The 10438-nt window shown below is 40.8% G+C and overlaps 1 protein-coding gene across 1 annotated transcript; it reads left to right on the forward strand.

Moving 5' to 3' along the window:
- Positions 1 to 1059: 1059 nt before the first annotated feature.
- On the forward strand, positions 1060 to 9880 carry eif6 (eukaryotic translation initiation factor 6). Its single transcript, XM_069678018.1, has 7 exons — positions 1060 to 1114; positions 1410 to 1546; positions 3555 to 3640; positions 3893 to 4068; positions 4487 to 4663; positions 5507 to 5691; positions 8289 to 9880. Exons 2-7 carry the CDS (start codon positions 1440 to 1442, stop codon positions 8296 to 8298), a joined length of 741 nt encoding a protein of 246 aa, XP_069534119.1. The 5' UTR covers positions 1060 to 1114; positions 1410 to 1439; the 3' UTR covers positions 8299 to 9880.
- Positions 9881 to 10438: the final 558 nt, after the last annotated feature.

The raw sequence follows: 10438 nt of genomic DNA on the forward strand, positions 1-10438 counted from the left end.
TTGTTTGAACTATAAAGACTCATATGCCACGTGTGGAGCCTTATCCACACGTGGCATATGAGTCGTTATGGTTCATATGCACATATGACTCAATGTTTTACCCCACGGCACATGTTTGAAATTTTATATTTACATTTTGCACAAAGGCCTTTTCCTTATACTTAATACTGTTTTTTTTCTCCATGAGAATATGGCAATATAAATTCATGAATGCATAAAATGAAAGAGCACAGGATAGAAGGGCTGCTTACTGAAAGACAATGTACAACGATGAATCAAAATAAAATAAAATTAGTATGTAATATTTAACATTGTGTTAATATAATGGTATTACATTTTGTTGTGATATAATTCCACCTTATATATTTTACTATACATAACATTAAAACCACAAAATGGACAGCTTCCTAATACTTTCACTGAAAAAAAATCCATCCATAAGCCCTCACACTGAACAAGATATGAAAATGTTATAAGCAATAAGCCTGTAAGAAGACCTAGAGTTGTGATTCTGATATTTTAATGTTTTCTGAATGACTGTGTGTTGTAATTTACTTATATATAGGGCTATTTGATAATTATTTTGTCACAAATTTTGATATAAAGGACAGAGTACAACAAACTAAGAGGAATGTGAATCCAAACAGATCTACAACATAGACAATAAAATTAGAAGATTAGTTTTTCCTTCACCAACAACAATGTAATGAAATGATCATTATAAGTTCAATTTGCATGGTTGCTATTATTGTTACATTTGACAATGGTGTAAAATTTTCATTTGCTATAAAATGTAATTACTTGGCTTGATTTTTATCACTTTGCTCTATGACTACATTTCCTGCATAAAATTAAATGAACATAATATTTGTAATGTATCATGTTGTTCTCAAAATTAAACAAAACGTGTAAAAGATTCAATGCCAGTGTCAAAAACTACATTTTTAACAGGTTATTGATGGAGAAACAGCGCTAGCGACTCCTTAGTGGGACCTGATTGTTTTCTATAACGCATGCTACGTCTTACGTCACCACGTTAACCCTGAAGCGGAAGTAGACACGTGGGGTTGAAGGGAATCACCACGCATGTATTGCGGCTACCAATCTAACTCAGGTAATTTTATCTTTTCTATTAAACATCGGGAGTTGTTCGAAAACAAACATAATTGCTCTTTAATTCGAATCCGCGTGTCGCTCAAACGTGAAGTTAATCTGACGAGTTTCTTCTCTTTAACGTTAAAGTTTGAAAACAAGCTACCTAGCCAGTTAGCCTGCATAGTCAGAAAGAATTGTCACAACTGCTAAACTCGTATATAATTTGATTGACAAACTCACTTTATGCTGTGATAACTCACAGCTCATAGCCGAGAACTAAGGTTGATGTTTTTCCACGATTCGTGCTGTTTCAGGATCAGAAGTTACCCCTCCTCTCCTTCACCATGGCTGTGAGAGCATCGTTTGAGAAAAACAACGAGATCGGCTGCTTCGCTAAGCTGACCAACACATACTGCCTGGTGGCTATCGGCGGCTCGGAGAACTTCTACAGGTGAACTTTTACCTTTTATGGTTCACATTTTCACTTAGTGCAGGCACCTAGATTCGTTTGATACCGACGGTTTGTGTAGCATGGAGGCTAAAGTAGCCTCATGACCTGTCTGATGTCATCAAAGTACAATCTCTGCCGCTGACTTTATGTAAGATGAGGAGTGTCAGCTTGATGACATGAATCATTGTTGTTGACATGAATCATTGCTGTTGACAATACATGTACACGCATAGGTGGGTATATATACAGGTTATACAGGTGATTCACTTAAGTAATCGACAGTACTCTCATTATAAAAATATCACGACATGACTTATGATCTTTCCAAGGGAACATTTATCACGTCAGCCCCCTTTATTCATATTAAGATACTAATGGGTGGAAAAATTCAAGAAAGAATCTGACAACTTGAATTAGACAAACTTCTGGGACAGTAGTTTGCTTCTAAACCGAACCTCCTCCAGGTGAGTGAGAAGCCTTTATTTTTAACAAATGATCTGTACCCAGATGAACACCTATGGGAGATTTTGAACTAAAAAACAATCATCAAAACACTAAAAGAGGAAATATCTGTTGGAAGAAGGGTGGTCAATCCCTCCAGTAGACTTCAGAGACACTAAAGTTTTGAAGAAATCACAAACAAGATGGTGTGTATGTTAATGAAATCATCCCTATCAGTAGATTTATCATAATTTATCATTAATTTATCATTAATTTAAGTAACGGCCTAAACCACAACACAATAAGTATCATGTCTCACACTTTTGTTACATTAGTATATAATACATTTATGTGGTGGCCTCATTAATCATTGGTGTTGTATCTCTAAATAGCAAAAATGTGAGCTTAAGATTGGTGCTTCAATATGTGACACTAAGCAATATTTACATCTTAGCACGGCTGCACAATTATGACCAAAATCATAAGCACGATCATTTTGATCAATACTGAGATCACGATTAATAATCACGATTAATCAACACTTACACTGACTAATTGTTTTATTGTACTTTCACATTCAAATTAACAGCAACGCACAAAATTAAGTCAACAGCTCTGTTTTGGCTTCAGTGTGCTCATTCAGTGAATCTCATCATACAAATCATTTCTTCAGTGTGGTTTTGGGAGTTGGGTGGATGGGGTGTCGCGCTGTACAGCGTCTTTGTTCTGGATGTCTGGGTTGACGCTGGACGAGGACGGGGAGCAGCTCGTTCTTCCTCTCAGCCTTCATACACTCGTCATGCTGCACTTTGTGCTGTTTTTTCGGCTGCTTGAACAAGTTAGTTGTGTTGTTTTGCGGCACGGACGCAGGGTTCATGACCTCTCTGCACATTATTTATTGCATATTATTATTATTGCAAACAAGCGATGACCAGCAGTTTCGGGGGACCAGCTCTTTGTCTTCTGTTCCAGACATGTTTCTCCTGACCTTGTCTCTGTTTACTCTTCCGCTCTAAACTGCCACTGCAAGGCGCTCAGGACAGGACATGCTGGCTCCCCCATAAGAGACGCCCAAACCTCTCCATCGCCCCCTGGGGGAGCGGCTGTAAGTTTAGGGAGCGCTAGTTTGATATGCAGATATGAGTTTTGTCACCGTCAATCAATTATTTAATCTTGGGAAGACCAAATCGTGATCAGTATTAATATTCGGTTAATTGTGCAGCCCTACTCTCCATCTCAGTAACAATTATTGCAAAAATGTGCCGTATTCTGCTGCTTTCATAGAAACTACCAAACCAAACCACATTAAAAAATCAGGTAAAATAAAAGTTTCTTTTAACATCGACAAACATACAGGTACAAGATTTAAAACATTTTAGCAATAATTGGGTTTCCCTTTCCAGCGTATTTACTCTATTTAAATGTTACGTCCATTAAGACTCCATAATATGGACTCTTGGGTCTTTTGGCTGAGTGGTGTATTAACAGCTGTTTGAGGAAGGAACAGTCAGTCATGTTCGTGAGTGTTTGGTTTCTGTGTGACAGGCTGTTGTTTCTGTCTCTGCAGTGTGTTTGAAGGAGAATTATCTGAAACCATCCCAGTGGTTCACGCGTCCATAGCCGGCTGTCGCATCATAGGGAGGATGTGTGTGGGTGAGTAATGCTTTCAAACACACCCATACACACTTTTACCTCCCAGGTCGGTTTCCTCTTTCATCCACCATTTTTAATGTTTATAACACATTCATCTTTAACAGCAACACTTTTTATTCACACCTGAATTTTGATCCTAAACAAAATCTGTTCAACACAACAGGCCAAACAGAACAAGAGATAAATCTTTTGAAACACAACTTGAACACACAAACACGTGTTGGTGTTGCTGATGTTTTTTCCCGTCATCAGGGAACCGTCACGGCCTCCTAGTGCCGAGCAACACGACAGACCAGGAGCTGCAGCACATCAGAAACTGCCTGCCAGACACCGTGAGGATCCAGAGAGTGGAGGAGAGGCTGTCTGCTCTCGGTAACGTCATCGCCTGCAATGACTACGTAGCGCTGGTGCACCCCGACCTCGACAGGGTGAGACTGAAAATCAAGCACTCACACACACACACACACACACTCACACACACGTTTTCACAGTTGAGTGACGCGTCCACGCACCGAGCTTTTGCAGCGTCTGCACCTGTGAAAACGGCTCTAATTTGTTGGTTTAACTGTCACTTAATCACGTTCAGAGACTTATATTTTACTGTAATAATGAGTTCATTAATGTTTTTTAAAGTAAAACATGAAAAAAAGCATGCTTTGCAGTACCAGATGGTTGTATACTTTGACATCCAAGCTGAAACCTTTAGGCTGACTGGCTCTCCTCCTGCTTATTCCCACTGTGTTATAGCTGTGTTGTATAATTTGTGGTTTCTTGTATAAATAAAGTTTTAAAAACAGTCTTTCACCATCTCTAACACATGCTCTCTCCGTCATCTCTCTGGGTCAGGAGACGGAGGAGATGCTCGCAGACACTCTGAAGGTGGAGGTTTTCCGTCAGACGGTAGCAGAGCAGGTCCTGGTCGGCTCCTACTGCTCATTCAGCAACCAGGGAGGCCTCGTTCACCCAAAGACGTCTATAGAGGACCAGGACGAACTGTCGTCTCTGCTGCAGGTCCCGCTGGTGGTGAGTGATGGGTTCCCTCTGTTAATAATTCAGCTGCTGTTAAATAGCCTTGTGACGTTGAACACCGAAGGCTCATGTTTAAAACTTGTTTTGTAAAGTTTACATCCTGCCATGCTGTTGCTCCTGCAGTAGTCCCGCCCCTTCCTCTACCCGAAACACACCTGTACCTTGTGTCCTTGGCGTGTTGGAGCCCTCAGGTGGGCTCAGTCTGCAGCAGAACAGCTTCTTGTGTCGGTTTGAAACAGATATTCACGCTCATGGAAAGTTCAGTGACTGTAGTGTTAGTGTTAGTTACGTCTCCTCTCGCCGTTCCTCCTCTACTCTGCTACTCGGGAACAGAACGCTGCAGGAGCCTAATTCATCAACAGAGCTGTCAATCATGAGGTCACACCCCCTTTTTATAGCATCAAATAACTAATTAAAAGTAAACTTGAGAAGTAAAAATGAACACTTGGACATAAATCAGCATGATAAGAACTAGCTATAATGACAGAAACCATGTTTGACGTGTATTTTGATTTTATACTTTGACTCATGTCCCATCTGTTAACATGGAGGAGGCGGGCTTTATGAGCTATACTGCAGCCAGTCAGCAGGGGGCGATAGAGAGGGTTTGGCTTCACTTTTAGGGAGCTGTCATGTCTCTACCTTTTTTTACAGTCTGTGACTGATTCAGGTAAAAAACACAAGTTGGAGTACATACTGCATCTGATCACTTGAACCTTTGAATTTTAGGGTGCAGCTGATGTTATTTAATATTTTGCTGCTTTTTTAAATATGTGGGAATAGGAACAAAATGGAGTAGATTTTTTGTCACATCATTGAACCTGACTTCCTGTTCAGGCCGGCACAGTGAACCGGGGCAGTGATGTCATTGCGGCGGGGATGGTGGTGAACGACTGGTGTGCATTCTGCGGCCTGGACACCACCAGCACCGAGCTGTCCGTCATCGAGAGCGTCTTCAGACTGAGCGACTCAGCACAGCCCTCTGCCATCGCCACCAGCATGAGGGACTCGCTGATCGACAGGTGGCTGACACACACACACACACACACACACACACACACACACACACACACACACACACACACACACACACTGATCCAATATTCCAGCCTTTTTATTTGTTCCCTTCATGTAGGCTCGACATTCTTCATTTTCACACCTGACACACAAGCTGTCCACGTGCGTAGTTCACAGATTCAACCTGAGAATTTCTTTAAATGAAGTCTGAGAATTAATTTGTAACAACTCAGATCCTGTTTGACCCACATCTGACTGTTTCTCATACTCACACTCACATTCACACAGACGATTGTAACACTCCCACACACACTTGTGGGACAGACTGACTCATTTACACTTGTTCATCCCAGACACACACACACACACACACACACACACACACACACACACACACACACACTCAGACACTGTTTTACATTACCATGTGTGATGCTTTTCTCTTTATCACTGACTGAAAGGTGTCAATGCAGTCAAGTCCCACACACACGCACACGCACACACACACACACACACACACACACACTCAGAGGCTACCATCTGTTCATTTTATAACTAACCACCACTTGCAGCCTAATTTTCTGAATCACTCATTCGTGTTATGTCACACTGGACTTTGACAGGAAGCTCCATTTTGGGTGAAGTTCACTTGAACTTGAGTCAAAACTTCAGATGAACTCCGGACTGATTTTCAGTGTCGAGGTTTTTTAGGGGTTAGGAAATCTACATGTATTTCAAATGGGAACAGCTTGACTGTAAGTGCGGTGCATCAGTGTCAGGTCATTAAAGAATGAGGTACTCTGAGAGGGATAGTTGAACATTTCTCCTTTTCTGTCCAAGGGTTGGATTAGAAGATTGACACTAGAACCCTGATCGATATGTCTGTAAGCCAATCATTCCTGCTGGGAAAAAAACACTGTATAATGCCATAATGGTAATCTGTGAATTTTCCCTCACAAAATCGATATTGCTACCAGCAGGGATGGGTACCGAGAATCGGTATTTTTTGGTGCTAGTACGTGATTGGTCAGTACCGATAAGCTCATTGACAAACGTTGCTCCTATCATTATTCAATGTTAACGTTCTGTCTTATTTAATGTCGTTTTTATTCCGTTTTTTTATCCTAACGTAGCTGGCATCCTAATGATGACAAAGCGGCCGGCGTCAGGCAGTGATGTCGCCTTGTTGTGGAAAGTCTAGTAGGTCTTCACGGCAGACAGAGCAAAGCGTTTGAAAGTTTGGGCTCAAGTTACCAAATGTAACTCTGCTGTATCTTCGTGCAATTTATGTAAAAAGGTAGTTGGGTCTACAGGGGGTAACAGCAGCAACCTGACGAAACAGTCAACAGTCTGTTAATCTGAAGCAGTGCAGTGTGTGCAGACTGCTGTAGCAAAGCGGCTGATGCTAACGTTGTTGCTAGCGTTACTGCTAGTACATCCTCAGTGCAGCCTCCGAGTCCCGTTGGCTCCGATGCTGCAGATGGGATTAGCCAAACTAAACATGCAGTTAAAACTCATGGTTCTTATAAATAAACCTGTAGTTATTCAGTCACTGTTGTTAGCTAGCTTCGGTTGTTAGCAATTCTAAGTTATGTTTTAATTTAATCCATAGACAGCGTCAGTCAAACAGCAGCCCGAGCTTCATCTGCAGTGGGTAACGTTAGCAGACACCCAAGTTAAACCCACCCTCCATCGCTAAACGAGGGAAAGTGACACAGGAACAAACCAGAATGTCACAGAGCTGTCGCCATGGTTACTGTAAAAGATTTACTTCACTGCAGAGGAGTCCAGTTGGTTTAGGCACGCTAGTAACTGATAGCTCGCCAAGGTGGGAATTTTGGGTTGCCATGACAACCAGAAAACTATGTTTGTATTGCCTATGATTGTTACTGTTGATGCTAACTGTTGTAACTGTAGGGAGAGGACCACAGCCCTCAACCCCAGTTACAACCCCCCTTACTGAGGCACATTATCAGACACCCTAATAAAGACTTTGTTTTTTATCACCAAATAATGTAGAGTAGTATCGATAAGTATCAGTATTGATAAGTCCCAAAAATCCCGTATTTTTGATCCTACTCTCGTATGTGTATGTTAAATATGCAGCTGGTTAGCTTTCGACTGGTTCTGACCGGGGCCTGGTTGTTCAAAGGTAATCTGATCAGATCAAAGCTATCGGACAGATCCAGAAAGAAAAAAGGGATTATGTAATTGGACAAGATCAGGTAATCCATCTCGCTTTTTATCCAGATTAAAAACTCTCGTCTGTGTTGTTCAAACGTTGAGAGCAGGATTGGGAAAACTTCAGGAATATCCTCCTGACCCCTGCAGGGGGAGGATTCAGGCTGGGATCAGGAACAACAATGTGATAAAACCTTTAAATTAGTCCAACAAAACATTTTACAATGACGTTCATATTAACACTTTTTATCTTTTACATTTTGCAATTGAAAGGCTGAATTGCTACAGTGACATAGTAGATACAGTAGACATGTAGGGTAAGGATTCTGTCCCAATTAAAATACTAGTTTAAGTTTGAGACACAGTGAACCTTTAAATGTTCCTTCCTGTCATTTCAACCCTCTCTTCTGTTTCCCATCAGCATGGCATAAGCCGCCTCTGCAGTCTCCTGCCGTTGAAGATCTCCGCTGTGGTTCGCCTGGTCTCACACATGAAGCCAACAAGCTGCTTGACCTCGTTTCTCAACTTCAAACACCTGCTTCCACACAGAACATCTCACTCTCACCCACCTGCAGCCATGTTACTCTGATCATTTTGTACCTTTTTTTTTAACATTTAAACTTCTCAAACTTTTTCCTCTGGTTACCTCAGTCTGTTTTAAAATCATCTTTCTGCAAGGAGATAATCTGTTGACATGAGGAAAACACGTCTGAGAAGTTTAGGAATCTGATATTTTAGCTTTTGTTGCTCTCATGAATTATTTTTTTCTTTAAACAAGTAGGTAGATTTAACATTTTCTCCCAGTTTGGAGACAAAAAAAGACCGAGGCTGCGCTAAACTGATGACAAAAAACAAATTTCTATATGTGCCTGAATCGTTAAAAACGTAGAGCCTGCAGCTGTGTGGGATTCCTGTCTGCACACATCCAAAACTCCAAACTGTAATCAGCAAACATCTGATATTAAAGGGGAATTCCTTTTTTTTTTTTCAAACATGGGTGTTTTTATATATTTTGGGCTCTAAACGACGAGTAGGTATAAAAAGTTTTGGATTGCTCCTGTAGATTCCTTCAGCCTGAAGCCGTGAGACGGGCTGTAACGTGATCTCTGCAGCAAATGCACCCGATCAAAGTGCGTCCATTAAAAGTGCTTTTTTTTGCCACTGAAAGGCTCAGATTGATATCCTGACTGTTTGTCACATGATCTCTACAGAGAAAGACCTTTTTGTGACAGAGTAAGATGCTTTTTTCAAACCAGAGAGACATTTCGGAGCTCTCTGCCGAGACGCCAGACTCCACTGACAAAAGCAGTAAGTTAACCCGACAGAACACCGGAGCAGGTCCTCTTCTCCTGCTTCATCACTTAGTCTGTTTGTGTTTCCTTTGTTTGTTGGTATTTTTAATGGTTAGTTCACATCCACCACAACACTTCTGTAACAAACATGAACACTAAAACAAACAAAGCAATGGGAGCAGCCGTAGATAAGCAACTTGCACATCCTGCAAGTTAAAACGATTGATTTTGTCAATGGAGTCTGGTTTTGAAATTGTTTCTGCAGTGTCGGTTTTGAAAAGAAAATCCTACTATTGAAGAAAAGGTCCAAAACATTTTGTACCTGTTGGTCCCATAGACCCTGTATATGTTAAAATAGGGCCCAGATTGTAAAACACAGGAATTCCCCTTTAAATTAAAGGATCTGTAACAGTGCTGAAACCTCTTCTCTCCTCTGAGACCTAGAAACACTTGATTTGATATCATAGTCTAGTAAACTGACTGTCCAGCATGCAGTATGATCAATACACAGGCAGAGTGTGATTTCAGTGTCTTGTATGTATGTTTACACCGACACTGTGTGTAGAGGTAAACAGACTTGAGCAGAGGTGGGCGATGAAATGAGAAGGATTGAGATGCAAGCTGAGTTTTTCTTCAGTCTTTCTGTCACAAGTCGCAGCCCGCCTGCTGGAAACATGGACGATGTTTGTCTTGTATAATAAAATAAATCACCCTCTTTTTATCTGTTTGTTGTGTTCTTTTGAGATTAATGGATCTGAAATACAAACGAGGATCAGATTTATCACAGTGCTTCTAAGTGTTAGAATTGAAGATACTGCACAGGAGCAGCGATGGGAAGTAACTCAGTATATAGACTATACAATAGTGTTTCTATACAGGTCTACCCCTCTTTATTTTAGAAGGAACAAAATAAAGGAAAGGAAAAGTTAAACACACTGTTAAACCAGTTTAATCCCATTAAAAATGTTGTGAACAACGTTGTTGGCTTGGTGAGGGGTAAGTCGTGACTCCACGGAGGATAATGTAAAAAAACTTCTCACATAGTTTTAAATATCGTTAAAGACCTTAAAAGTAAAATGATCCACTATTTCACTTGAAATGAAAGATTAGAGAAAAGGCCACGCAGAAAATATGGAGGTAAACAACTTATTCAGTTGTAATTAAGGACATTTCCTCAAAAAATAATGAGCGTGAATAATTCTGTTAACCACTTCATACTTGGGGCGAATGTGGCTCAGTGTTGGAGTCGGTCGTCTCTTAATTGGAAGGTTGGTGGTTC

Source organism: Semicossyphus pulcher, unplaced genomic scaffold (assembly GCF_022749685.1).
Source record: "Semicossyphus pulcher isolate SPU_LCO1_2020_fin unplaced genomic scaffold, fSemPul1.0.p SCAF_3, whole genome shotgun sequence".
Taxonomy (NCBI): Eukaryota; Metazoa; Chordata; class Actinopteri; order Labriformes; family Labridae; genus Semicossyphus; species Semicossyphus pulcher.

Bases quoted from the DNA above. Each gene is read 5' to 3' on its own strand.
- eif6 (XM_069678018.1), top strand. From the start codon at position 1,440: ATGGCTGTGAGAGCATCGTTTGAGAAAAACAACGAGATCGGCTGCTTC. The intron at 3,641-3,892 runs GTGAGTAATGCT...TCCCGTCATCAG, and splicing joins CATAGGGAGGATGTGTGTGG to GGAACCGTCACGGCCTCCTA. The intron at 4,069-4,486 runs GTGAGACTGAAA...TCTCTGGGTCAG, and splicing joins TGCACCCCGACCTCGACAGG to GAGACGGAGGAGATGCTCGC.